This window comes from Callithrix jacchus, chromosome 7, assembly GCF_049354715.1.
Source record: "Callithrix jacchus isolate 240 chromosome 7, calJac240_pri, whole genome shotgun sequence".
NCBI lineage: Eukaryota > Metazoa > Chordata > Mammalia > Primates > Cebidae > Callithrix > Callithrix jacchus.
Genome location: NC_133508.1, coordinates 147,129,491 through 147,157,263, shown reverse-complemented (window position 1 = coordinate 147,157,263; position 27,773 = coordinate 147,129,491). Strand labels below are relative to the sequence as shown.

Sequence of the window (27,773 nt, the reverse complement as noted above, 5' to 3'; positions counted from 1 at the left end):
TCAAGGGACAGGCTTATCAGCCAGTGGTGTCTGAGTCCCCCTGACCTGGTGGGGCCTTCTGGGCCCTGCCAGCTCTTTTGCCTTCCAGAGACCAGACCTTCCTCCCTGTGGGAGGAGAGGGTGCCACACAGAAGCAGACAGTGACAGTGCTGTACCCGCACAGAACTAGTTTATTCAGTAGTATGGGGCATGAAAAAACAACAAAACGCTACCATATTTACAGCAACAACCAAACTGTACAGTCGGATGGTTAGTATCAAGTTAGCATCCAGCATCTTTGTATTTCTTTAAGTCAAGTCATCAGTAGTAAAAACCAGTTAAATTTTTAACCCTTTGCAGGAATTGCTGAAGGGAGAGGGCAGGGGGAGAATCCAAGGCAGAAAAGCCAGAGCCCGGCCTCACAAGTGAGAAACAGGAGGCTCTCTTTCCTGCCCACAGCCTCTTTCTAGCGACCTGCTCCAGAAGGAAAGTCAGTGATAAGTCTGCAATACATGCTTGGAGTAATGGTGACTCAGATGAAAAGCAGTCAGCAAAACTGAGGAGAGGGGAGGAGAGGTGGGGAGATGACGGCCTGGGGCAAGGGGAAGGGCTGCTGGGAACACCCAGCCTGTGACGGCCACATCAGACCCCCGGGACTGGACACGAACCCATCCCAACACAAAAAGAAAATAAATAAAACAAATATATTAACTCTCTCTTCACAGGGAGCTGGGGTGGAGTTGGGGAGAAAGAGAACAGGACTTGGTCCTTTGAAGAAGAGAGCCAATTCCAAGAAGGGGTTAAAAATAGAACATGTCTCAGAGGCCACAGCAGGTCAGACAAAGTAGTGTTTGTCTGATTTTGGGGGACAGGGGTGGGTGAGTGGACACCAGAACCCAGACTTGAAACCTGTGTGTTAGCACCCTCAGGGCGGCGGAACCAGCGAGGTGTTCACTCTTCCTCCCGCCCCCACCCACACCACAGCAAAGAAGCGCAACTTAACACATGACTGGCCTGCCCCAGGTGCGGGGCGGGCAGGAGAAATGAAGCACTTTTGGGTCAGCAACTGAGCAAACACCTGGGCTGCCGCGCACGGCCAGAGTCCAGGAAAAGGAGAGGGGCTGGGGTGGCCTGACCCCCGCCTGGGGGCACAGACTCCCCTCAAAATGTGTTCATGCAGCATTTGGGGGTCCGGGGGCGCTGAGTCCTTCTGCCCCCTCGCCGGACAGGGCTTTTCCAGTTCCTGGGAGAGGCGGCACAGGCAGGGCAAGGCATGCCCTTTGCCCTGGCCCCTCACCACTCTGAGGCCTGCCCAGGTGCAGCCCGAAGGGTGTGACACCCTGCGTGCGTGTGGCTTTGTCCTTTCCTTTTGGTGATGGCGAATGAGGGGCAGGCCCCCCAAGAGTCCCTCTCCTCCCAGAGGCACAGCAGATGGGAAACTGAGGAGAGGCTGGGAAGCATCCTGGGAGGTCCTATCCTCTTTGGGAAGGGAAAGGGGAGTCAAATTCCAGCGTATAAAAAAAATGAATCCCTGAAGTCATGAAGAGTGGAGATCCTTTTTAAAATTCTTTTTTTCCTCTTTTCTGAAAAACTTTGTCTTGGAGATGTTGGCCCCAGGGGTCCAAAGTGCAGTGAGGGAAATGGTGGGGGGGGGGGAGTTGGCACTAGATGGCCTTAGGTGGGGTGGGTACCCCTCCCGGCAAGGCCCAGGCTCCTCAGATGGACGTTTCGTCGCTGCTGCGGGCAGGCGATGGGGAGCGGGGCAGGATAAAGCACAAGACAGGAGCAGGGCATGAGTGCGGCTGGGGAAGGGAAGGGAGCCTCGGGCGGAGGAACCACGGCCCAGGGTTAATGCAGGAAGTTAAAGAAGAGAAATCTGGAGAGGCAGGAAAGGAAAGTGGCAGAAAAGGCAGACAGAGGGTTAGTTGGAACAGAGGAGAGAGTGAAAGCTTTCACCAGGCGAAGGAAACAGGAAAGCATCCCCAGCTCCCCATCCTCCCGCACTCGCCCTAGGCTGAGCCCCGTAGGGCATGAGGGGTGGCCTGCCCCACAAGGCACCATGGTTTGTGGGGACAGCATAGTAAGGGAGCATAGTAACGGAGCTGGGCCAGCTCTGCCCATTTGTCCTCTGAATGCCAACCAGAGTTGCCTGGTGAGGCCCGGAGGCAGCTCTGGGCCCAGCAGGGGCCTTGGTAGGGCTGCACCGCATCCCACCCACCCGGCCACACTCACTCGGAGCCTGACGAGTCCTCATCCACCGTGCCTGCCTTGATGCTCATGGCGATGGGCATGACCCCGTTCAGCTGCTCCTGGAGGCTCTGCCGGGGTGGTGGGCGGGGAGGGGGGCCACCCCGGCTGCCCTCACTGGCAGAGGAGCCCCGGGAAGACCCTGTGCACTGCTCCAGGGGGAGCCGAAGGAGGCTGCTCTTCTCGCTGATGGTGGGCAGACACTTCTTCTTAAGGATGCCTGCGGGCCGGGGCAGGGCTGTGAGGTGCAGCCACAGGGGAATGTGAGGAGTGAGGCTGCTGATGGGGGGAGCGTGGCAGCTGGGGGTGCCCCACTCACCTTTGTGAGGCTGGGCAGAAGAGCCTGGAAGGGGGCCTAGGGACCCCTCTCGAGACAGGGCATCTCCATTCTCCCGCAGCCGCTCCTCAGGGGCTCCGTTGCCGCTACTCTCCTTTGCTGTGGTCCCAAAGTCTCCTGGCCAGGGGGCCTTTCCAGCCCCTGGGCCCCCATCTGGTGGGGAAAGGAAGTAGATGAGGCCCACAGAGGGGAGACAGCCAGGAGGCCACCACCACAATCTTGCTTCAAAAGAACCTCAGGCCCACTTCCTCCCACTGGCCCCAAAAGCCACAGCCCCGTGCTGGCCCACCCTTGGGAGTACTGTGCAGAGGCAATCTCTCGGCTCCCGGTCCCAGCAGGCTATCCCAGCCCTGCTCTCCAGGGAAGGTGGCCTCCTCTTCCTCCTCCTCTTCTTCTTCCTCACTGTCTGATGAGTGGGTAGAGGCATAAGAGCCACTCTGGTCATCTTCTAAGGACAGGTCACTATCGGAGTCCGTGTCAGGATCTAGGAGGACGGGGAGAGATCACAGCCAGTCCAGCCACCTCCACCCACCTTCAGTAAAAGCCAGCCAACTGCCCTACTGGGCAGCCAGAGCTTTCGGTCCTCACCGTGCTGCTGGTCTTGACCTTCCAGGAACAGGCTGCCTGGATCCCCCAGGCCAGGGGGCCCTTGGCCAGGGTTCAGTGTGGACTCCTCCCTGGGAAGACAAGACAATGCTGCAGGGGTCAGCCTGGCCCCTTGCCCAGGGTCCCAGTCTCTCCTCTCCCCTGGAATCCTGGTTCCTGCTTTGGGTCCCTTACAGCTTCCAAGCTGGCCCCCATGTCAACCACGGTGTGTGCACCGCAACTCTCAATGGCTGGCTGGCCTGGGTCCAGCATGCATGGGTCCCTCCTCCCCTCCTCCACCCTCCCATCTCCCGGGATTTACCTCAGCAAGAAGGGGATGTAGCTGGGCTGACTCTTGCCTGAGCGGCTGGCGCTGTGCAGAGAGCCGGCCGAGTCTCCATAGGGCTGGTACAGCCGCCCATCTGCATAGGGGCTAGGGCAGTTGTAGGACTAGGCAGGGAAGAGAGAGGTCAGTAAGTGGGGGAGTGGAATGGGGGACCCCAGGCCGGGAAGTAGGAGGGTGGAGGGAGCTTGCCCTAAGTTCCATGCTCAGGGCTGAAAGAGGGGGGCCCACTTCTCTGCTGCCCCCATATTGAAGCCTGGCAGTGGTCATAGTTCTAATACAGCTGTGCCACCCCTGCACACCCCCAGGGACCCCGGACTCACTCTATAATGGCTCTGTAAAAGATGGGACCAGAAACTGTCTCCTGAGAGCATCTTGGAAGACAGAAAATTTACTAACGTTCATGAGAGATTCTTAGGGGCAAGGTACTCATTACCTGATTATCTGTCTCAGCCCCATCTCCCTCAAGTCAAAATCCTACACACCCTTTCCAGCATCTCCTCCCTAGGCCAAACAAATCATTTCACCTCCCCTTCCACCTTTCAGAAAGTGGTGGAGAAAAGGGAAAGACGAGCCAGGCCAAAAGTGCAGGCTCAAGGGTCCTCCTACCTCCTCCTCCCTTCGCCACCCGCCTAGGACCCCTGGCCCCCTCACCGAGGTCAGGGTGGACTTGGTGGTCAGAGCAGGGTCAGGGCTGGGCTTGCGGCTGCAGGCAAGCTTCAGTGCCTTCCGGACCTCCTTGCTGAGCACCACGTAGGAGAGGAAGATGAAGGGGCCCTGGCAATCAAGAGGCAGCAACATCTGTGCCTATTCCGCTACCCACAGCCCAGGTACCTCCCCTCTCCACAGGCTGGGCCAGGTACCTGGATGCAATTGCAGGCAGCAAAGAGGTAGTGGAAGAGGAGGCTGTCGCTGTTGACAGAGAGCAGTGCCAGCAGCCACGCGGCACTCAGCAGCAGGAGGACGGCAAAAGAGGGCTGCAGGCCCGAGCTGGGTGAGGGACAGGCCATGAGTCCGGCCATGAGGGCTCTCATGCTGGTGCCCACCCATAGCCCAGGCACCCCAACCCTATACTCACACAGGACCTTTCTTCTCAAAGCCCTGCCGCTGGGCAGCACAGGAGGCCCGGGCTGCCAAGATGTACAGGAAGACACTCATCTAGGCAAGACCAGAGGGTGTGGGGTCCTCAGTGGGGACAGACGGCTTCTACCCAGCCCACAGGGCCCCATGGCCTCAGCTGTTCCTAAAGGGAGTCTTGAGGACACACGGCCTCAGTAGCAGGACAACAAAGGCCGCGGGTGACACCCAACCCACCTGCTAGCACTCACCGAGACGGCAAAGGCCACTGGGCCAGCAAAGCTCCAGATGAGCGTGTCATAGATGGAGAGCCAGCAGAAGTCAGGGTTCCCATAGCCCTCGGGGTCCAGGCCCACGGCCAGCCCTGGAGCATGGAAACAGATGGCAGCAGGGGAGGGGTGGTGAGGGGCCTGGGAAGTAGGGCTGCCGGCAGGCGGGCTCACAGGGCCGGGCATGAAGCCTGGAAAAGGGTTCCACCCACTATCAGCCCCTGCCATCCTCTCTAGGATAGGGGAGCGACCCCTGGGTGGCGGCCTCAGAGTCTGGGTTAAACTAGAGGGACACCTGTGAATAAGCTGGCCTGAGGCATGTGGTTGGGGCCTCATGGCCTGTATGTGGGTGGGGAGAACATGACACGAAGGTGGACCTGGGGCCTAGGGATGTGGGACCCCAAGGCCGGGAATAGGTGGGGGTACCTGTGATGAAGGCGGGCACACCCCAGCCCAGCATGTAGTAGAAGCGCATGGGGCCGGCGTTGACGTCGCGCACCTCAGTGAGTGCCCGGTACAGGTGCAAGGCCTCCAGCAGAGCCCAGGAAAAGGTGCAGAGGTACAGGAAGTGCAGCAGGATGGCGATGACTGTGCAGGCAAACTGAGGGTCCAGGCCAGGCCGGGTCAGTGACCAGGGCCCACCCAGAGCATGAGCTCTGCTTTGTGTCAGGCAGGGAGGAGGGCCTGGGTATTGGGAACTGCTTTGGGGGAAGCCTGGGCCAAAGGCAGGTGCCTATAGGATGCTGGGGGATCCCTGGGGAGCTGGAGAAGAGGAAACCCTGGGCCAGGCACTGCACTAGGCACCTTATCAGAGCTCATGGTGCAGAAGCAGGGATTGCCAGTGGGGGCGGGAAAGGGCACCTGACAAGGTGGGGACAGTCTCTGGGCAGTAGGAGCGTCTTACAGGGAGGTCAGCCTGGTTGATTCCCAAGAGGAAGACCAGCTGTGCCAGGCCCAGGGCAGCTGTCAGGTTCCGCCGGATGCCGTGTTGGTTAGAGCGTAGGACACGCAGGAGAGTGAGGAAGAAGAAGGTGAGCAGAAGGGCGGCCAAGGTGATACCTAGAGCCACATATGTCAGTGTCTTCAGTGGCAGGATCTCCCCATTCTGCAGAGTGGGTGGCAGGGGGCCAGGGAATTAGGAAGGACAGGGCCTGAGCACCCAGCCCCGCGCCTTGGGTGCCCACCCACAGCTCTGCAGCTGCCCCTGTGGGCCCGACCTCCCGCCGGGACACGTCCATGAGCACGGCAAAGCTCGTCATGTGGTTGCACTGGCAGCTGACATGGCTCTCATTTCGGAAGACGACTTCACAGCCTCTGGCGGACCAGCCACCTGTGCCACTGACCCTGTGTGAGGAAGGCAGGGTCAGGGGGATAAGGAGGGTGGGGCATCCAGGGGCCTGGGCTTTTGGCCCAAGGCCTTGGGGCTGAGGGCAGCACAGGCTCACAGGATCGAATGGTTCCAGAAGACACAGATGGGTTTGGTCCTCTCCTCTGTCTCCAGCAGGCGGAACTGCACCGTGACGGGCTTGTCCAGGGCCCGGGGCAGAAGCTCCTCATCATCATGGACGCTGATGCTCACCACGGGCGTGTTGATGATGGGGCGTTTGGGGACCCTGATGTGGGGCAGACCAGTGCACAGTCACCACAGCAGTCACATGACTGGGGAGACACCCCTGACCCCCTCCTGCCTCAGCCCTCACCGCCCAACCCACACCCCAACCCACCCCTGTCCCCTGGTCGCTGACCTCAGGCTGCGCTTGTCGGGGTCATAGTTATGGGGCAGTAGCCCAGCCAGAGTGCGGTAGATGATGACGCTGGCCACAGCCTCACCCTGGCTCAGCTCCGGGTGCCGTCGCTGCCGCCGTGCCAGCTCCTCTGACTCCTGGGCCTCTCCGGGGCCTGCGGGCCTGACCACGGGGGGCGTCTCTGGGAGGGGACACTGTCACACTTAGCTGGGCCCTGTCCTCGGTGGAGTCTCCACAGACACCAGGATCCAGTTCCCAACTCAATCCGTGGTCACCACTGACCTCTGAAGACAGACTCAGGCAGAATGACTGTTGTCTCAAGGTCTGGGGGTCGCTCCCCACGCAGCGCCTCGTAGCGGGGCAGCTTGGCTCCAGCAAAGTTCCCCTTGTCCAAGCGCACTACAGAGATGACTAGGGAAGGGGATGGTCACAGATTGGACCTGGGAAGCAGGCAGGCCCCCAGCATGGCCGCCTTTGGGGGGGACTCCCTCCACACACCTCCCCAACCCAGGTACCAGCCTCACCAATGTTGGGTGTGACGATGGTGAAGGGGCTTAGGTAGGTGTGCCGCATGTTCTGGGCCAGGGCACTGGCGTACGCCTCATAGTGCTGGAGCAGCCAGGCGGTGCCCCCCTCCGTCTGCTGGATCAGCTCCCAGTGCCGCTTGTTGGCTGCGTCCAGGAGGGCGCTGCCCACCCGCAGCAGATTCTGGGGTGGGCAAGGTCACAGTGGGTGTGCTCACAGCCCACACCTGACATCCCACCAGGGAGCCCTGGCCTGTGCCTGGGCCGGTCCCCACTCTCCACCAGGTCCCTCGCTCCGCGCTCCTTGCCTCCCCAGAAACGCTCCGGGATCGCACTGCCCACTCAGGTCACCGGATGCTCTGCCCCTAAGCCCTCCTTCCCATTCTCTATGTAAGAGCTTCCCAGCCCTGTGCCTGGACCCACACAGATGTCCTGAGATACTGCTTCCTCCCAGCCTGTGGTACCACAGACTGACCTCTGCTCTGGGTCAGACACACACACCTTATAATGAGAAGAGTGGGGAAGAGGGCCGGGCCAGGGCTCACAGGATTTCATGGAGAACTCTTGCCAACAGCGAGCTCCCCATAGGTGGGTGGGAGGGCCCCCTTTGGCCCCCAGGTTGCCAGGAGCAGGCTTGCTTACCATGACCCCATCTAACCAGCCAGCCCTGCATCCTCTAAGCCCCACCTCAGTGAAGTGCACATCCTGCGTGGCGGACAGCCCGAAGCCTCGCTGGGTGCTCTCGTGGGCCAGCAGCCGTGTGGCCAGCTGGTAGGCCACCTTGACGTCGCTGCCGAAGTAGCCAGCAGTGTGCTGTGTGGCATTGCGCAGGAGCAGGGCCAGCCACTGGGAGCGCCCTGAATCCAAGCCTGACTCATTCCGCTGCAGCCGCTCAGCCTAGATGGGAGGGAGCGGAGGGGCAGGAGTGAGGGCAGAACTCTGGAGCAAAAGAACCTCAGGAGAGGGGAAAGATGGCCTCTCTAGCTGGGAGCCTAGGAATACAGGGGCTGTAATTCCGCAATCTCCTTTCTCAAAGATGGGAGTGGGGGCAAGGGAGACTCAGGACAAAGGAGAGGGAAAAGATGGCAATGAGGGGATTCACTTACAAAGCCCTTCAGCTCTGAGAAGGTGACGGACGTGCAGTTGAAGAGGTTTGGGGGAAGCCACCCCCTGTGCTCGTCACAGTGGCGCACAGCAGTCCCTGGGGGAAGGAAGCCAAGAGGGCTGCCTCAGGGAGACACACAGGAAGCCCCTGAGAATGGCTGCGAGGTGCTGCTGGAGGCCAGCACCTCATGGGCCAGGGACAATGACAAGCAAACAAGGGTCCTGGTGAAACAGGAAGACAGGTATATAGAATACCAGGGCCAAAAACCTCTGCAAGATTGGTCCACACAAGGGCTCTGGGAGAACAGGGCATACGACCTCCTTGAGCTCCCATCACTGCCTGTCTCCAGCCACCACTTTGTGCTCTAAGCCATGTCCTGCCTATGAACCTGCTCATCGCCAGTCCAGGACCAGTGCCGGCCCCATCCTGGGCTGGGTCTCCTGGATCAGCGGCCAACACCTTCTACTCCCCAGACTGCCTTTGTGGTGGCGTAACTCCAGGACTCGGTGGTGAGCAGACGACAGGAACCCTGCAGGATTCATCTCTGAATCGCTAGTACAGCCCTATGCTGAGCACAGTGCAGGTTTTTCAGCATTTTTGTTAAGAGTCCAAGATATGGCCAGGCGCAGTGGCTCACACCTGTAATCCTAGCACTCTGGGAGGCTGAGGCGGGTTGATCACGAGGTCAGGAGTTTGGGACCAGCCTGGCCAACATAGTGAAACCGTTTCTATTAAAAATACAAAAAAAAAAAAAAAAAAAAAAAATGCTGGGTGTGGTGGTGGGTGCCTGTAATCCTAGCTACTCAGAAGGCTGAGGCATGAGAATTGCTTGAACCCAGGAGGCAGAGGTTGCAGTGAGCCAAGATTGTGCCACTGCACACCAGCCTGAGTGACAGTGTGAGACTTTGTCTGAAAATTTAAAAAAAGTCCAAGATGTAGGCATGCCTGGGCAACATTGGGGAGGGGACCTTGAACCAAGGAAGATGGGAAATGAAATCCCAGGACCTGGAAGCCAGAAAGTGGGGTCCCCGGATCTTCAGCCAGGAGCTTCCTGCCCTCATCCCACTACTGGCAGGGGCCATGTCCTCAATATCACATTGGGGCCTCCAACACCTACCAAAGGAGCCTTTGGGGCAGGGAGCAGCAGCAGGCAGCCCGAAGCGGGTACGGGGCCACCAGATCCCAGCCTCAATTGCCCGTGGGCAGCTGTCGTAATTCACTGCAGAGAAGAGCACACAGTCACCCAGGAGCAGCTCTCCCTCTGCAGTCCCGCCCAGGCTCCCCAGCCCTCCCTCCGCCCATGGGCAGCTGCCGTAATTCACTGCAGAGAAGAGCACACGGTCACCCAGGAGCAGCTCTCCCTCTGCAGTCCTGCCCAGGCTCCCCAGCCTTCCCTCCGCCCATGGGCAGCTGCTGTAATTCACTGTGGGGAAGACCATATGGTCACCCAGGAGCAGCTCTCCTTCTGCGGTCCTGCCCCGGCACCCCAGGCCTCCCTCGGCCTCCTCCGGTCTGAAACCAGCCCCTTCTTGGCTTCCCTGGGGTGCAGGTGCCTGGCACACTGTGAGGAGGGCTGCCCACCCATCCTGGGAGCCCCACCTTCACAGCCATTGGTGGTGACCTCAGCAAAAGGGTTGTCACAGCGGTCACACTGACGCCCGATGACGCCTGGCTTGCATGGACACTGGCCGTCCTCAGGGTCACAGACTCGGGACAAAGAGCCTGTGGGGTAGCAGTCACACAAGAGGCAGGTAGGGCTGCCCGGGGGCCGGTAGTGGTTATCCTGAGAAAGGAGGGAGGAAAGGCGTCACTGGCCATGTTCTCGTCCCAGGATGCCCAGTTGTGGCCCCTCTGGAGAGGGTCCCAACCTCAGGTCCCCTCAGGAGTCGTATTCAAAATAATTAACACATGCAGTGCTTTGGAGTTGAGCCCATTGGCAAGATGTCACACAATCAGAACAGGCTGCAAACCACCACCATACCAGGCCCAGAGCTCACGGGTTACACATCGGCCCAGGGTCCCCTGTGCCTCTGACACATGAAGGTAAGCAGCCAACGACCCTGCACTTGAGAGCAAAGGCACATGGTGCTCAGCTCGGCAAGCAGACCCATCTCTATAGCCACCCCTTGAGGGGCCCGGAGATGTGGACAGAGGCCCACGTGGCCTCAGTGGAGGCTTGCTTGGGGCTGTCACCTTGCAGTGGCACTCGCCGCTGGTCTTGTTGCAATCTGGGTCAAAGCCTTTGCTGACGTCACAGTTGCATGGGCCACACGTGGGATGTCCCCACCAGCCACGGGGACAAGGCTGGTCAATCCTACAGAGAGGGACCCGGGCAGGCATGAGCTCCCCCTGCCACTCCCACCTAACCTAGGTGAGCCCCGCACGGCCCTTCTGACCCTGGCTGCTGGTCAGCCAGGCTTTCAGGGCTCTGAGGGATACACCAGAGAGGAGGAGCAGACACTGTGACCTGCTGCCCCATGCCCTGGTCCACTTACCTGGTCTCACAGTATGGCCCAAGGTAATTTGGGGGACACTCGCAGGTATAGCCATGGGGGGCACTGGGCTTGCGGGTACACACGGACTGGTGCTCACAGGGGTTCAGGTCACACACATTAGTACAGTTGTCACCATAGTAACCTGGCACCAGAAGGACCAGAGAGGCTCATTCTCCACTCCCCTGGCACCACCTTCCATCACACCCACCTTCATCTGTTTCTTCCCACTCTGAGCATCCTATTGGCTGGCTATGGCTTTGTTGTGTAGGTGACTAGGGCTCAGAGGGGTGATGTGATGCCCTGGGTCACACAGCAGCCAGCACGTGGCCCCAGGCACCTGATAACCTACCCACTGCCTCGGAACCTTAGCACACCTGGATCACAGCTGCAGGAGAAGCTGTCCCAGTCGTTGCTGCAATAGCTGTTGGCAGGACACGGGTTTGAGTCGCAGGGGTCAGGGAGGCTGCAGCCTTGCTCCACGTTGACGCTCTCTCCACGGCTGGGGTCCAGGCTGTTAACCCCCTCCGGTGTGTCGCTCACCCGCACACCCTCGGAGGGACAGAAGCAGCGTTGCCCTCAGTGGAGTGGGGCTGCAAGTGATGGGGGAGTGGGGAGGGGAGGGGAGGGCAGGACACTCACCTGCAAACAGCCCCGAAAGCCACGGGCCACACCGCTGGCTGGCCCAGGTACTCCACCCACTGTTATGTTGCTCAGATGCAGCCCATGCAGCCGGGGGCCCAGGTTGCCCTCTGCTCTCTGCTGCCCATAGTCGAAGGACAGAATGGCATGGCCAGGTCCCCCACTGGCTCCCAGTGTCAGCTGTGCATGGTGCCAGTCACCATCATTGGCCCGGCCTGGCTCCAGTCGGAGAGAGGAGGCCTGGAGCCCTGTGCCCTCCACGCTCAGCACCACATGGCCCTCCCACAGCTGACACCAGGGGGAAAGAAAGCAGGGTCAGCAGACGGCCGTAATCACTCTTTTCCAGCCCACAGTTCCCCTTTCTGGACCACCAAACCCATCCTGGGGCCTGGCTGAGGCCATTAAGAGGAAAGAGTATTTATTTCCCTCAGGCCCAATAGGTGGCAGCAGTGACCCAATGAATGCCCCCACCCCTGCCCAGGACCTGCCCAGCCATTTCTGTCCAGCCCCCAGAGGCTACCAGAGCCCTATAGCCAGACCAGGGCCGGCCCGCCCCTCCCTGCATCACCTGTAGGGTGATGGTGCTGCGCCCCCTGGTGACGGCCTGCAGCAGGACACCATCGGCCTGGCGTGTGCGGAACATGAGGCTGAGGTGCCAGGGCTGGGAGATGGGCAGCGAGAGGCCATGCCAGGCCACCAGGCTGCTGCCCAGGAAGTGCTGTGGATTGGCCATTTCTGGGGGGGGGGGGCAGAAAAAGGCAGCCTGTGATGGGCGGAGCCACGGAGGGCCCTGGGGGTGTGATGCTTAGTGGTGGTGACTGCACACGGAGGCAGCACCCACTCCCCTCATCAGCCCCGCCTCCAGAGTGCGTACCTGCCCTGGGCCTGCCCCACGCTGTGCCCAGGCCTGCCTCTGACTGGCCCCTTTGTCTCCATTGCTGCCCTCTCAGGGCTGTGCCCAGACACGCTTTTCCACCCACAGCCCGGCTCAGCAGAGCCCTGCCCAGTGCCTGCCCCCACCCTGCCAGCTCCCAGACTGTTGATGGCACCCAGGCCTCAGCCTCTGACAGCCGCCCCTCCTACCCTGAGCGCAGCTCTTGCCCCCAAAGCCCAGGGGGCACTCGCAGCTGAACGAATCCCACTGGTTCACACAGGTGCCCCCATTGTGGCAAGTGTTGCTGTCACACACGTTCTTCTTGGCAGGGCAGCCTGGAATGGAAAGAAGGTGGCTCAGTGGTCCTGAACTGGGAACCTCAAGAGGAAGCCTGTGGGGTTCTCAAGAGGAAGGCTGTGGCAGTGGCTAGAGAGGCCTCTGAGACCCTCCATTCCAGCATCCTCACACCAGGCACAGCCCCTCCTCGCTGCACTAGGATCCCAGCCTGGCTCCACCCTGGGCCCCCATACCAGGCACAGTGCCATTGTTGGCAATGAAGTCAGCCATATCTATGTGCCGGCTGTCCACCTGCAGGTTCCGCATGCAGCCCACGAAGTGCCGCATTCGGACTGGGAAGCTCTCGGGCAGGTCAGGCACCCCACCTAGCAGCAGAGGACCCGTCAGATCCAGAGACCTGGGGGAGCAAAGACAGTGGCAGCAAAAGGGAGGGCTGGGAGCTTCTGGTCCTCCACTCGCCCTGTTGCCAGGCTGGAGACAGGAAGGACCTAGCCTGTGTCCAAGGGGCCCTGCAGAGCAGCGCTCAGGAAAGGGGTCACCCCGCCTGGAGCTGCTCTTGAACACCCCGCCCCTCCCCAGACTGCCCCACAGGGTCTAGCTCTGATTCCTCCATCTCGACCCCCATCCCCAGGGCTGAACAGGGGCTAAGGGAGGTAAAGGGAGGGAGCCCCCAAAAGCCCAGCCTCTTCACCTTCCCTCCCTGCCTGGCCCTGCTCTCGCTTCACTCCAGCCCTGGCCCTTTCCCCTGCTCACTTCTTGCTGCCACCCTGGGTGCCCTGGGCAGCACAGGAGTAGTTGCCCAGCACAGATCCAAAGCGCAGGGCCACCCCTGTGTCACAGCCATCCACGGTCACCACCGCCACCTTCTGCTCAGATGGGCCCTGTGGGAGCCCTGTCTGACCCAACAGTGGCTGTGGACAAAAAGAACAGAGAAGTGAGAGGCTGGGCAGGGGGCCCACTAGGTCCATGGCCAGCACACACTGGGCACCTCTGTGCACCCACACACCCAGACACATGCACACAGACGAATATACACACGTGTGTTCACATGGTTTATGCATATAACTATGTTCATCGGCGTCTGAGTCTGCACCTGCCTAGTAGAACAGGGAGCATGGAGCTCCCTGAGGAGCTGGGGTGGGAATGCCCAGCAAGGTGGCACCTTCCCAGGCACTCCCTTCCTCTCAGCCAGAAATGCCTTGACCAGCCCACCCAAGCCTAGAGGTGGTGCCACTCAGGGCTGGGTAAGCACCTGAGTCAAGAATAGAAACCCCCACCCTCTGTGCCCTCCGCACCTACCTTATTGTAGTATTTCAGCTGCACCGTGTGCCACTGGCCATCACTGACTCCTCCAGGTATGAATGGGGACACGGTGGTGGTTGACTCCCCTGGGGAAAGGACTGGGTGAGTTGGGACGCCAGATGAGCACTGGGAATGGTGGCATTGGTGGTGCCAATGGCTGAGGCTGGGCCCAGCTTTGGCTGAGAGAGTATGTGGCTTGGGGTCAAGAGCTGGGAGACTTGGGGCCTTTGGAAGATGGGCACGGCTGGGGGACAACTGTAATCACCTGCAGAGAAGGTGAGCTGGACTTGCTCCTGGATCACCTCGAGGGCCACAAAGTCATGCTTCTCATTGAAACGCCCATTGTACAACAGCAACCCGTCACGCTCTTTTGTGGCAAACCTGAACAGGAGTCGGGGATGGGGGCAGGGAATGGGGCACCCACCTGGATGCCAGCACCCCAGCCACCTAACCAGCACGGGGTAAGGAGATCTGTGGGCAGAACCACAGGCAACTCCAAGAGCAGACCTGGCTCTGCCAGCAGCCTGCTCCACGCTCTTTCGCTGCCTGACTTCTCACTTCACTCACAGAACAGGAGGCTCCTCAGACGCCCACCAGGCCTGATCCCCACCCCCAGCTCCCAGCCACTCACGAGAGGGCCAGGGTGAAGTGAAAACGCTGGCGCAGACCACGAAATGTGATGAAGGAGCGGGCGGGGAAGCTGCGCGTGGTCACCTGGCAGTAGGGCTTCTCGAAGTCTCCAGATGGGCAATCGCACTTGAAACCGCCCACCAGCAGATTGACACAGGTGCCCCCATTCTTGCAGACACCCGGGGTGCAACGGCCTGAGCGAGCACTCACCTCACAGTGCTCACCTGAAATAGAGGAAAGGCAGGTGAGTACCAAGGACCTGAGGACAGGAGGGGAGCTGATACCCCTGAACCCAGTGATAGCTCCCATGGCCTCCCATGACCCTTGTCATACTCCCCAAAATTCCCAGGCATCCCCACTTCCTCTTGGTGCCATCTTCTCTGGGACCTACAGTTCCCAGCCCTTCCTGGGCACCCTGTTTGGCTCACTGAGCCACTCCCACCACAGCTCCACACACGGCTCCCCTGCAAGTTCCTCAGAGTTCCCAGCCCCTTCCCTACATCTATTTGAGCTTCATAAGTACAGGCCTGCTGGGACCTCTGGTTGTAAGGCCAGCATCCTGGGAGCCTTTGGTGTCACGGCCACCAAGCATGACTGGGGTGTCCTGGCCCCCAAGAAGGTAAATGCATGAGCCAAGCCTGCAGGATGGCAAGAGGGCTGGGAGCCACCCTCCTCCCTCTTTCCTCTCTCCCTCCTCCCTCTCTCCGCCCTCCTTCCTCCCTCCCTCCCTCCCACTGGTGCTTTTGTCCCTCTTCTGCACTGAGATCAGTTTTCCTCCCTGGGGATGGGACCAGGCTTCCACTTAGATTTGTCTGGGTTATGGGGGAGTAAGAAAGCGAAGCTGGGGAGTCCCCAGGAATGGGACAGAGGACTCCCACCTTGAGCCCTGGGGTCCAGACTGAATGCCTGCACTTGGGAGATGCTGAGAGTGGGAAACTGAGCCCTGGGAGCAGACAAGGATTCAACAGTGGAGCTGAAAACTCCAACATCAGATGGGAACCACCCCTTTCTCTCCCTCCCCATTTCCAGATTCTAGAGATAGGTTCTCAGCTCCTGTGCCTAGTGACTGGCCCTTGTTTCCATGGAAACTGTTGTTCGCCTACTCTAAACCCCCCCAACCACCCCACCATCCTCTTGGACAAAGACTCCTCTCCCCTCCCCCAGGCCCGCCCCTCCCCTTCCCCCTACTCCTAGCAGCGGCAGAGAGAAGTCAAGTCTGGCAAGTTCTGGGCAGGAAGATGCAGCAGGGAAGGGAGTGGGGCCTGCCTATGGCCGATGGCAGAGCCAGTGGGCATGGCCCTGGAGGACAGGGAGCAGGGCCTTGGCATCTAGGAAGGAAGGGCCCACAGGGAAGAGGAGCAAGGAGTGTCCTGAGAAGAAGCAGGAGCCTGAAGGGTGGGGTCAGGAGCACAGAGCAGAGGCAGTGAGCATCCCAGGGAGGAGAATGTGTAAAGACTTCAGCTGACAGGCCAACAGGGAAGCCATCTAGCCAGGACCCTCTTTTACCTGTACCTGGGCAGAGGTGGAGCCATTCTGCCCAGGCCCACCCAGATGTAGTGATCTTCTGGAGCACCCCAACTCAGAACCCAACCCCCTCCAGTTCCCTCAGCCCTTCTAAGTCTTCCCCTTAATGCCTGGGGAAAGTATTTGCTGCAGCTCAGAAAGGGGACTGGCTTAGTGGTGGGGAGGCTGGGTTCTAGCCCCAGCCTCACCTGGAAACCAGCTGTGACATGAGACCAGGAGCAAATCACCTAATCTCGGTGTTCCCTTAAATCAAAGCCAACACCTTCCACTCACCAGCTCTTTCCAAGTATCAAATTAATTGCATTAATCCTCACAACTAACTTATGACCTAAGTACATTCATTACCTCCATTTCAAATTACTTAGGGCCAGAGAGGTTAAGTAACTTGTTCAAGGTCACACAGCTACTAATAGTGGCAAAGCTGAGACCGGAAGCCAGGCCGACTGGCTCTGGACACAGCTCTGCCCGCAGTGACACTGGCTGTGCGTCCTGTGCACAGCAGGGAGAAGCACTCCTTGCACTGCCTTCCTCAGTAGGCTGCTGTCAGGGAGTGGGTGGGATTTATGATCGCCTAGCGTCACTGTACCTCACTGGGGAAGGGAATGAGTCGCCTTCCGGGGCTGCCACATGGGTCCTCTCCCTTGGCTTACCCGTGTAGCCATCACGACAGAGGCAGGTGTAGCCGCCCTCGCGGCTGCGGCAGCGCCCGTGGGGGCCACAGGGCCTCGAGTAGCAGAGGTCCACCTCGGTCTCGCAGTAGTCACCCGTGAAGCCGGGTGGGCAGCGGCACCGCAGCCCCCCGACAGGGTGGATGGGCCGGAAGAGCACGGAGGAGGAGGCGATGAAGGGCGCCGAGGAGTCGAAGCGCAGCACCGACACGCAGCGCATGTAGTTCTCGCAGGGCTCGCGCAGGCAGATGTTGTCGTCGAAGGGCAGCACGCGCTGCGCCGAGATGGCCGTCAGCAGGCTGCGGTTGAGGTACAGGCGCTCCTGCAGGTCCTCGGAGGGTAGGAAGGGCGGCCCGCCCCCGGGCCCTGGCGGCTGGCCCACCGACAGGCTCACGTTGAGGATGTGTCCGCCGGGGGCGTCGGTGTCCCGCTGCACGTTGAAGACCACCACGTGGTCTGGTGGTGTGGCCAGCGTGGCGGCCACCGCCTGGATGAAGAGACCCAGCAGTGGTGACAGGAAGCGCTCGGGTGACATGTCCTCCAGGCGCAGCGTGATGCTGTGGGTGAGCATCTCATCCGTGATGATGGTCACACGCAGGGCGCACTGGGCCGTCACGCTGTGCACGCCATCTGTGGAGAGAGACACAAGTCAGGACTCAGCCTGGGATGGGGGGCTAAGTCACAGACCTGTGCAGGTGTGTGGGGAAGGCCCTGCACAGGAGCCCGGGCTGAAATTCAGCCTGCATATTTCTGCATCACCCTCCAGAAAAGGCTCTCCTCTCCAACTGGCATAAGGGTGCTGAGCCAGGTATGTCACTTGTGGGCCGGTCACTTCTTCAGGGATCAGGGGGTAAACTTTGCAAAAGTTCTCTTTGCATCCTTTCCCAAAACCTTCTGTGGTGGATGCAGGGCACACGTCTTAATGTTCGTGCACCTTTCCCTGCCCAAGCCACGCTCCTACTCCCTTCCACCAGCGTCTGCATTGCCTCACGCAGGAACCCTATGGTGTCTTTTTCATACTTTTCTACAGGGTCCAGAGCATCCTGAGACACATGAAAATCATCCCCCTGCCCCCTCAGCTTCTACACCTCAACACCACAGTAATCACAACCACGGCTGTGTTCCCCACTCCCCCACTGCAGCAGAGAGTGGGGGGGTAAACTGGGTCAGTGGGCCACTTTGTCCCCCTCCCACTGAGCCCTATGGCTGCCTGGGCACAGACTTGCTATCCCCATGGCAACGCCCAGCACAAAGCATTCCCGCCCAACTCCCTGGGCTGCTGTGGGTAGCCTGGGGAGCCCCACCCCAGGAAATACAGCTGAGCCATGTTAACCAGTAACAACATCACCCACTGCCCCATGCTGGCGACAGGGTGAGTGGGGGTGGAGGACCAGGGGTCAGAGATAGAAGGGCCTGGGCAGCTCTCCACTCTGAGACCCCAGAGCCCCACTGGGCCAGTCTCTTCTCTGGCCCTAGGGCCTCTAGCTACTCCTCGCCCACTTGGCTAGCTCATTACACCCAAATGCCTGCCATACCTCCAGGCAACACACTCACTTATAAACAGCTAAGTACTAACACACACTTGCTGGTATCTCACTCCACCCACACACCCTAAGCCCAGAAACACCATACACACCTGAATGCAGATACACATGGGAATGAATTTTTATTTAACTCAAAAATGAAAGCTGAGGTCCTGGAGGAGGAAATGGCTTTGCAGGGCCATAAGGGAGATAATCCTTTTTTTTTTTAATTTTTAATTTTTTTTTTTTTTTTTAAAGAGAGGTTTCACTATGTTGGTCAGGCTGGTCTTGAACTCCCAACGTCAGGTGATCCGCCCACCTTGGCCTCCAAAGTGCTTGGATTACAGGCATGAGCCACCATGCCTGGCCTAGTCTTTTTTTTTTTTTTTTTTTTTTGATAGGTTCTCACTCTGTCGCCTATGCTGGAGTGCAGTGGCATGATCATAGCTCACTGTGGCCTCCCAACTCCTGGGCTCAGCCTCCCAAATAGCTGAAACCACGGGTGCTCACAACTACGCCCAGCTAACTTTTGTTTGTGTGTAGAGATGAGGTCTTGCTTTGTTGTGCGGGCTGGTCTCAAATTCCTGGCCTTAAGTTATCCCCTATCTCAGCCTTCGAGAGCTCTAGGATTACAGGTATGAGCTACCAGCATATCCATATTTTCATTTATTACAATGCCTTACACATAGTAGGTGTTCAGTAAACATCAAGATGTGGACGACAATCTATTCAGTCTTCATAAAGAGAAAATGGTCTGGCCGGGCGCGGTGGCTCATGCCTATAATCCCAGCACTTTGGGAGGCCGAGGCGGGTGGATCACGAGGTCAAGAGATCGAGACCATCCTGGTCAACGAGGTGAAACCCCGTCTCTACTAAAAATACAAAAATTAGCTGGGCATGGTGGTGCGCGCCTGTAGTCCCAGTTACTGGGGAGGCTGAGGCAGGAGAATTGCTTGAACCCAGAAGGCGGAGGTTGCGGTGAGCCGAGATCAAGCCATTGCACTCCAGTCTGGGTAACAACAGTGAAACTCCGTCTCAAAAAAAAAGACAAAAAAAGAAAAAATGGCCTTTAAAACATAGCAGGAGGCAGGGCATGGTGGCTCATGCCTATAATCCCAGCACTTTGGGAGGCTGCGGTGGGCAGATCATGAGATCAGGAGTTCGAGACCAGCCTGACCAACATGGTGAAACCCCATGTATTTTTATTTTCTACTAAAAATACAACAATTAGCCGGGCGTGGTGATAGGCACCTGTAATCCCAGCTACTCAGGAGTCTGAGGCAGAAGAATTGCTTGAACCTGGGAGGTGGAGGTTGCAGTGAGCCAAGATCACCCCATTGTACTCCAGCCTGGGTGACAGAGAGAGACTCCATCTCAAAAACAAAACAGGTGGAGCCCAGCTAGATATAAAAAGTGAATGCTTACCCTCGCAGTAATGGGGAAGGAACCCATGTTTCTGGGGTGGGGTGGGAGTAGGGACATGGGAACAGATTCCTCGTCTGTGTTGTACCTACTTGCGGTGGCGAACTGTAATAGCGGTGGCTCAGTTGAAGCCGGGAAGGCTGAAGGCAGACCCCCATCTCAGCCGTGTCCCTGGCCCACTGCCCACCTACCCTCCAGCCGCTTCACTTGCTTGTTCTCAGTAGCTCTCACCAGCAAGCCTGCTTGTCATCACCCACTACTGTTCCTCCCGCTCTCATCTCAAAGCTGCTGCACAGGCTGTTCCTTCCCACTCAGACACCAGCCCACAGTCCTCCAACTCTTCTAACTTGCCCTGATCTCACCTGCTCCAGGAAGCCTGCCCAGATTTATGGCATGAGGCTCTACTTTCCTTTCTGTTTCAGACTTCACCAAACTCAGGTGCTCAGCTGGCACAGGGCTCTTGTGTACCTGGTGCATCTGCCTAAGGATTCCTTGATGGGATATTTCCTCCAGGCAAAAAGCAGCCCGAGACTCCACACACAGTGCCCATAACTGATTAAGAGAGGACAGGAGGTAGCCAAGGCCACAGAGAGGGAGAAACTTTGCCACCCCTCAGCCCTGGGAACAAACACTCCTCCCTGTGCCCCCACCACCATCGTCTTAGGCTCTGCCTGGGCCCCCTACCAGCATGTCTCTGTTGCTTCCCATCTGGTCCACCATCTGTGGCCACCTGCCCCCTCTGCTATTGTCCCCTGTCCCCAGTAGTCAACCCACTGCTCTCTGTTTTCTATGTCACCCTCCCCTGCCTTGACCCAGGTCGCCCCTCAGGTGCAAAGGCAGACTGGGAATGGGGGGGCGGGGTGCACTGCCTGAGCTGTCTTCCTGGACAGAAAAGAAAGAGGTGGGATGGCCTCTGACCCCAGGAAATGCCACCTGTGCCCCAAACTTAGCAAGGCACACCTGGAAAAGCACCAGGTCCTGGTCAGCCTCCCAGCTTCTCTTCCCCTGGCAGATGTGCCAGCAGAGGCTGGAGGCCAGGAGGGCTCTGCTATTCTGGGAGCTGCCCAGACCATGGACAGGAGCTACTGTGTGTCTGAGCAGAGGAAGAAGGAGGTGAGGGGATTTGAGACTCCAGGAGAGCCATCCAGCCCAGGCTGAGCCACAGGGAACAAGAGAGGGGAGCCAGAAACATGGAGATCATATAGGAGGAGACAAAGTCCCAGGAGAACAGCCAGCAAAGGCTGAGTGGGAGAGCAGGAGAGCCACAGGAGCAGGGAGAGGGCGCGGGAGAGAGGCAGTGCTGCAGGCCCCGCATGGGCAGGGGCGGGAAAGAAAGAAGAGACAAAGAACAAGAGGAGGAAAACAAAGGGGCAGTGGGAATCAAACCTCCTCACCCCGGCCTCCCTGAACTTTGGGGTTGCCGTGGTGACTGCCTCCAAGGGTCAGGGCCGAGGGGAGAAGGCGGGGCCAACACTGCTGGGCCAGGAGGGGCCGTCCTGGGTGTTGCCCCAGCCCTCTCCTCTAGACTACGGAACCAAGGTCTGGGGCTCTGCCCAGGTCGGAGACTGAAGGCTGGGTGGGGGCGTCTCTCTGCCCCCCTCAGCACGCTCAACAAGGGCAGGCTGGGTGTGGAAACCAGAGGGAGAGGCCCTTGTTCCCACTGTCTCGAGTGCCCAGGACACAGGAGCTCCAGCCTCTAAATTCCTCCTCCTGGAGGGGAAACTGAAGCCTCAGGAGCCTCAAAACCTCAGCCACAGCCCCTGAAAAGCTCCTGCTTCCTGGTTCCTGTGACCACCTTGAGGGGTGGGGCAGGGAGGCATTTGTCTAGCAGGGACCCTGAGTGAGGCCACGCCCTGACTCTTGCATGCCCCTCCCTCCCCTTCAGGCCAGACTTCCTGGGGTGGGAGTAGGGGCCTGTCAGCCTCTTTTTCTCCCTTCCCAGATGGGTCTGAAGGCTGCCTAAACGGGGCGTGACCTGACCCACCCCTGGGGTGCAGCTAACAGCAGCTCCTCAGGAGGGTCTCAGTCATTCCCAGGCTTAGGGGAGGCACTCAGCAACTTGGGTGTGGTTCTCTCCCTGCTGCTACCTCTGGCTCCCCAGAGCTGATAAAAAAAGACAGAATACTGTCACCAACCCCCTCCAGCTCTCCTCCCCCAGCGCTGCTGTCCAGGGAGTCTGTAGGCTGAGCGCTTGGACAAGCAGCAGGAATGCCCCGGCCTGGGTTTCCGCCAGGCTCCCACGCCCTGGGACTCTGTTCTCTCCTCAGATCAGGTGCCTTGGGGTCTCTGCTCTCAAAGCCCATTAGTCCCCTGGCCTGGCCTGCTCCCTACACCCCATTCCTGAAGCCTGGGCTGGTCACAGCCAGCAAGAAAGGAAGGCCTGGCACCCTAAGAACAGCCCGTGGGGTGGTAAGGGGGCCCAGAAGGCCTCAGCCTGCCCGCCCCCCGCCGGCTTCATTGCAGCCCCTCCTCCAAGCCAGACCCGAACCAAGGACTCTGAAAGTGGGGTCTGTTTGGACAGACAATGAGCTGTGGCCTCACTTCCTGCGGGAGCTCTGAAGGGGGAGCTAGGCCAGGCTCCTTCTGCCTGGAGGGAAAAGAATGCGCTAGACAAAGTCCATGTCAGCCGATTCTGCAGCTCAGCCAGGAGTCGGAAGGGGCCAGAAGAGCACTGCAGGGTCCTGACCCCTGGGTGGCAGCAGCCCTGTGCGCCCATGACCCTCAGCTCTGCCAAAGGCTGTATGAGACTGCAGGGATATCTTGATAGGGATGAGGAGGCCCTGGCCTCACCTCCTCTCTTGGGCCACAGTCCTCTCTACCCTTCCCCCAGCTCTCCTGGCCCCCCAGGCTTCCACGCGCCTTTTTTCACAAATCTTGGCAGCCATAGCTGGGGCAGCCTCACAACACTTCCCCGACCGCGTCACAGGCTGGTAGACGGTGGGGGCAGCCAACCGAAGCAGCCCAGCCCAGCCCCGGCGGAAGGCGGGGCCTGCACCAGCCGCCAGGATTCCTGGGGCTTCTTCCCAAGCTGGCTCTTGCCCCCTGCCTCTCTCTGCCAGGCACCAGGCAGGGACATGGGTCCATAGCTGCTTCCTGGATCGAGCCTTACCTCCAGTGGCTGCCCAGACCCTCCCCGCAAGCTGCCCCTAGCGCCACCTGGGCCCTTCCTTACCTGATACCAGCACGCTCATGATGGCCTCCAGAGGCCGGTTGTTGTCCAGTGCGCGGCTCAGCCTCAGCTCACCCGTGGAGGCATTGAGCAGGACCAGGCTGAGCTCGTTTCCCCGCTCAAAGCTGTAAGTCAGGCTATCTGAGATGTCGGGATCATGGGCAGGTACTCGGCCAATGGCACCCCCAGGGAAGCTGCTTGAGCGGTTGGTGACATAGTTGTTGAAAAGGATCTCAAAGTTGCCCAGCACTGGCGGGTTGTCATTGCGGTCAAGGAGGCGGACGTGGACTGTAGCCCGGCTCACCAGAGGAGCCGACGTGGCCTGGATGACTAGGACGTACTCAGGCCGGTCCTCGTAGTCTAAGTCTACCAGGGCTGTCAGCTCTCCAGAGAAGATGTCCAGCTGGAAGACCTCAGGGATGTTGCCCTCCACAATCTGGTACATGATCTGGGCATTGGTGCCTTCATCGGGGTCAGTGGCCGTGACCCGGGCCACGGCTAGCCCAATGGGGCTGTTCTCTTCGACAAACACATCAAACTCGTCCTGCTCAAAGACAGGGGGATTGTCATTCACATCCAACACAGTGACTGTCACTTCCATGGGTGTGCGGGCTGGGGGCATCCCCTTGTCCACTGCATATGCCCGCAAGACATACTGGGCCACATTCTCCCGATCCAGCCTCCGTAGTGTTCGTACGATGCCTGATGTGGACTCGACAATAAAGTCACCATCTCCATCATCACCTCCTTGGAAGGTGTAAAAAACCCTGCCATTAAGGCCAGAATCACGATCAGTGGCTGAAATCTGCAGGACGCTGGTGAAGGGTGGCACATCCTCATAGACACTGCCCTGGTAGGAGTCACGCAGGAACTGAGGAGCATTGTCATTCACGTCGTTCACCAGGATCTCCAGGTAGGTGGTATCAGACTTCTGGGGAATGCCGTTGTCCCGAGCGGTAATGGCCAGGGTGTAAGACACTTGGTCTTCGTAGTCCAGCTCAGCCTGGGTTGTGACAGCCCCCGTGTCTGCGTCAATGCGAAATTGGGGGATGCTGTCCTCCATGAAGTAGGTGATGCGGGCATTCTCACCTGTGTCCTCGTCTGTGGCGCTAATCAGCACCACTGTGGTGCCTGCCGGCCGGTCCTCATTAACATTCACTGTATAGTGGGAGCTCTGAAAGACGGGACGATGGGTGTTGGCATCGGTGACATTCACCACAATCTGTGCTGTGTCCTGCCTCGTGCCATCGGAGGCAGTAACAGCCAACACATACTGCCTCTCAAGTTTGTAGTCCAGTGGAAGGGCAAGGGATACCAGCCCACCACCACTTTGGCTGGTGATGGAAAAGCGGTTTCGGGTATTGCCACTGGTGATCTGGTAGGTAATGACACTATGGGCATCACGGTCCACAGCTGACACCGTCACCACGCTGGTGCCCACAGCTGCATCCTCATTGAGCCGCACCGTGTACTCTGGTTGGGTAAAGGTTGGATTATTGTCATTGACATCCAGGACAGTCACACTGACACTGGCCGAGGCAGTGAGCGCTGGAGTGCCATGGTCTCGGGCTTCTACCCCAAAGCTGTAGAAATCAACTTCCTCCCGGTCCAGCTCAGCAGCCACAGAGATCCAGCCTGTGCCGTTGTTGATGGTGAAAGGGAAGTCGTGTCCCACCCCAGCAAGGCGGTATTCCAGGCGGGCATTGTCACCAGCATCAGCATCGACAGCCTGGACGTGGAGAACCAGGTAGCCTAAGGGGACGCTCTCCAGGACAGTAGCCTGGAAAGGGGTGCTAACAAAGATGGGGGCATTGTCGTTGATATCCAGGACCTGCACTGTCACCAAGCCAGAGACATTAGAGAGTGGGGGACGGCCACCATCCTGTGCTCGCACCCGTAGGGTGTACTCCTTGGTCGTCTCATAGTCAAGAGGGCTCACCACATCCAGAGCTCCAGTCTGGGCATCCAGATAAAACTGTCCCCGAGCGTTGCCACTCATGATGCTATAGTGCACCAGGGCGTTGCTGCCCTTGTCTCGATCTGAGGCTGTGACTCGGAGTACTGGGGCCCCGGGAGTCACATCCTCCCTCACCTGGACCACATAGCGCTTCTCACTAAACTGGGGGGCATTGTCATTGTCATCCTCCACAGAAAGGAAAACAGCAGCTGTGGTACTCCGAGGACCTGGGTCCCGACCCTGGTCACTTGCCTCCACTGTCAACTGGTAAGATTCCACCTCTTCCCGATCCACAGGGCCACGGGTTCGGATCACCCCAGAGCGAGGGTCGATCTCAAAGACTTCAGAGGGGCTTCCCCCAGGCCCCTCCAACAGGCGGTACAGAATATTGGCATTGGGAGGGGCATCCCCATCTGTGGCCCTGACAGTGAGCACCTCGTAGCCAACCTCCAGATTCTCCCTGAGGCTCTCCTTATACTCCTGCTGTTCGAACACAGGGTCATGATCATTGGTGTCAGTAACCAAGATGGTGAGTGTGGCTAGGGCACTTCGTCGGGGCATGCCATGGTCCTGTGCCGTGACCCTGAAGACGTGGGTGCTCTTGGTCTCACGATCCAGCTCCTCGGCTGTGGTTACTGCACCAGTGATTGGGTCCAGGGAGAAGAACTGGTTGGAGCGGCTATCAAAGAGGGCATCCATGGTGTACTCAAGTCGACCTGCCTCACCCTCATCTGGGTCGATGGCCCGCAGGGATGCAACAGGAGTGCCTGCTGGCTGGTTCTCTGGCACTGTGGCCTGGTAGCTGGGGGGCTGGAACTGGGGAGCTGTATTTACATTCCTTTTCCGACGCCCACCCATGGACTCTTCTGGGGACCCTTCCCCTGCCATAAGCCCGGGGGCCTGTGCCAGCTTGCAGGACTGGCATCTGAGCCGTGGAGCCTTTAAGCACGGGTGCTCCTGGGGTAGCGTGAGCTTGCCTTGTGGGGAAAGGTGGCCTCCAATGCCCAGGAGGCGACAGCTCCAGGGGCAGCCTTCAGGGGCTGGTGGCAGGGGAATATGGGCCCCGGATTCTGGACACCAAACCCTCAGGCCATCGTGGTGGGGTACCAGGTGGCCAGTCAGCTCAGTGCCTGAATCCCTGCAGCGGCTGGTGTAGAGCCAGAGGTTCGATGCTGAGCCTGGACAGAGCCAGCCCGTGGAGGCGCAGGCCCCCAAGGAGCCGCGTCCCCTGGACCCCAAGGAACGACAGGGCCCCACTTGGTCTCCCAATAGTGGCGGCAGTAGCAGCAGCAGCAGCAACAGCAGCGGCGGCGGCGGCGGCGTTGGGAGGGGGGCGCCGGTGGCCGGGCTCCGCATCTCTCCCCGCTCCCGGCCGGCCGGGTCAACAGCGGCAGCGGCTCCTCCTCCGGCTCCTGCCGGCCCCGCCGGGCCTCATGCCCGGGCCTGGGCGCCAGTCCCCGGGGTCCCCCGTGCGCCCCGCGGGGCCTGCGCCTGGATGGCTCGGAGGGGCCCGCGCTGCCCCCTCCGACGCCCCCGGGCTCCCCCCGCCCCCGGAGCCGGACCCTCTCCCGGGTCACCCTGAGCACCACGAGCAGCCGCCGCGCCTCCACCTGCGCTCCGGGCACTCACCACCTGCGCCCGCGGGCCCCGCGGCGCCCCTGGCCTTGCCGGGTTCCGGAGCCGGGGTGCCCCCTCCGCCCCGGTGGGATCGCCCACCTGCGCCCGCGTAGCCGCGCGCCCCGACCCCGACCCGGCCCCGGCAGTCCCCGACAGTCCCGCGCCGCCCGCTCGCGCCCCTCGTCGCCGCCGCGGCTGCTGCCGGTCGCCGCGGCCCCGGGCCCAGCCCCGCGCTCCCTCGCCTCCCCGGCGGGCGGGCGAGCTCTGCAGAGCGGCGGCGGCGGCGGCGGCGGCTCATTACCATAGACCTGCTCGCGCCGCTGCCGCCTTAAAGCGGCGACGCCCGGCGCGCCTGAGGAGGTGGGCCCCACCCAGCGCACTTCTCCGCGCCAACGCGCCAGGATTCCCGCCAGCAGGACCCTCCATCCCAATTCTCCCAAGCCGGGCCCGCCAGATGCCCGGTGAGAATTAGCGATCGGAAGCCACACAGCCAATGATAGTCACGGTGGCAGTACCCTAAGTATGCCTAGAGGTTTCCAAAACATTTTAAGGGCTCTCAGAGGCCAAGTTCCCACTTCATGCCAATCATGAAGGCCCTAATTGCTGTCCCCTCCCATAGGTCCCGGGTCAGACTGAGCTAAAAGGGCTCTGAATAACACTACAAAGCCTCCGAAATCCCCCAGAAGCACCCACCATGAGCTACGGAGCCCGCCCCCTCCCTACCTTGCCCCCACCCCCCACCTCCACCAAGCGAGGCTGTGGTCTGACCAGCATGCAGCATGCCCCTTGGGGTCCAGTTGCTGGAAGAATGACCCCAGCCTCATCTTGGACACCACTTGGGCTTTTCCAGGGAGGTAAACTAGAAGGGTCAGAGCAAGTGGAAGCCACCAGGTGTAAACACACTATAGCCAGATTTGGAGGCTGGCTGCGGTGGAGCCTAGCTTTAACACAGGCTTCCTGGGTCCTAGACAAGGGGCTTGCACTGCCCTCGGGGGTCCTGTCTAGAAAGGCAGCCTCTCACCCCCTCCTGTCTCCCTGTCGATGTCCAGCAGGTACCCACTTCTTCCAGCACGGCTTCACGTACACGGGCTCCTGACCCTTTTCACTGCAGCTTCACTTGAGAGGCTGTGCGGGATTCCAGGGGTCCTCGGAGAGGTCCAGACATGAAACTGGACCACGAGAGCCAGGTAGGAACCATGCAGTCAGCCCAGAAAAAGCTACCCCATACCCTGGGGCAGCCAGGGGCCCAGTCAGGTGGTAGAGAGCTGGCCTGAGGGGAGGCCTGGGCCTGGGTCCCAGCCCTCAACCCCACAGCTGCGTGACCTTGCTCAAATTCTGTGCCTCAATGTCCCTTTTTGTAAAATGAGGAGATTGAATAAGGTGAATGGTTCTCAAATGTTTATTTAGCAGTAGAATCCTTTTCTTTGAAAGAAATCTGAAGTGGA

At 59.6% G+C, this 27,773-nt stretch overlaps 1 protein-coding gene across 7 annotated transcripts; it reads right to left on the bottom strand.

Annotated features, from left to right (window-relative positions):
• Positions 1-152: 152 nt before the first annotated feature.
• CELSR2 (cadherin EGF LAG seven-pass G-type receptor 2) lies at positions 153-26,596 on the bottom strand. 7 transcript variants are annotated; one of them, XM_035252374.3, is made up of 35 exons: positions 22,758-26,211; positions 16,623-17,270; positions 14,450-14,672; positions 14,084-14,199; positions 13,816-13,904; positions 13,270-13,427; positions 12,750-12,913; positions 12,429-12,554; positions 11,914-12,080; positions 11,346-11,633; positions 11,081-11,255; positions 10,707-10,848; positions 10,405-10,525; positions 9,811-9,994; positions 9,329-9,430; positions 8,213-8,307; positions 7,794-8,003; positions 7,107-7,290; positions 6,865-6,993; positions 6,583-6,763; positions 6,283-6,450; positions 6,055-6,181; positions 5,742-5,942; positions 5,264-5,438; positions 4,820-4,932; positions 4,570-4,649; positions 4,355-4,481; positions 4,146-4,268; positions 3,815-3,865; positions 3,471-3,598; positions 3,152-3,240; positions 2,853-3,047; positions 2,546-2,716; positions 2,212-2,464; positions 153-1,855 (listed from the first exon to the last, which is right to left on the bottom strand). In XM_035252374.3, the coding sequence occupies exons 1-35, from the start codon at positions 26,065-26,067 to the stop codon at positions 1,828-1,830; spliced, it is 8,841 nt and encodes a 2,946-aa protein (XP_035108265.1). In that variant the 5' UTR covers positions 26,068-26,211; the 3' UTR covers positions 153-1,827. The 7 variants fall into 7 exon arrangements, with proteins under 7 accessions (XP_035108265.1, XP_035108266.1, XP_035108267.1 ...); XM_035252375.3 differs by having other exon boundaries at positions 153-1,716; XM_035252376.3 differs by having other exon boundaries at positions 2,212-2,446.
• Between the last annotated feature and the right edge of the window lie 1,177 nt (positions 26,597-27,773).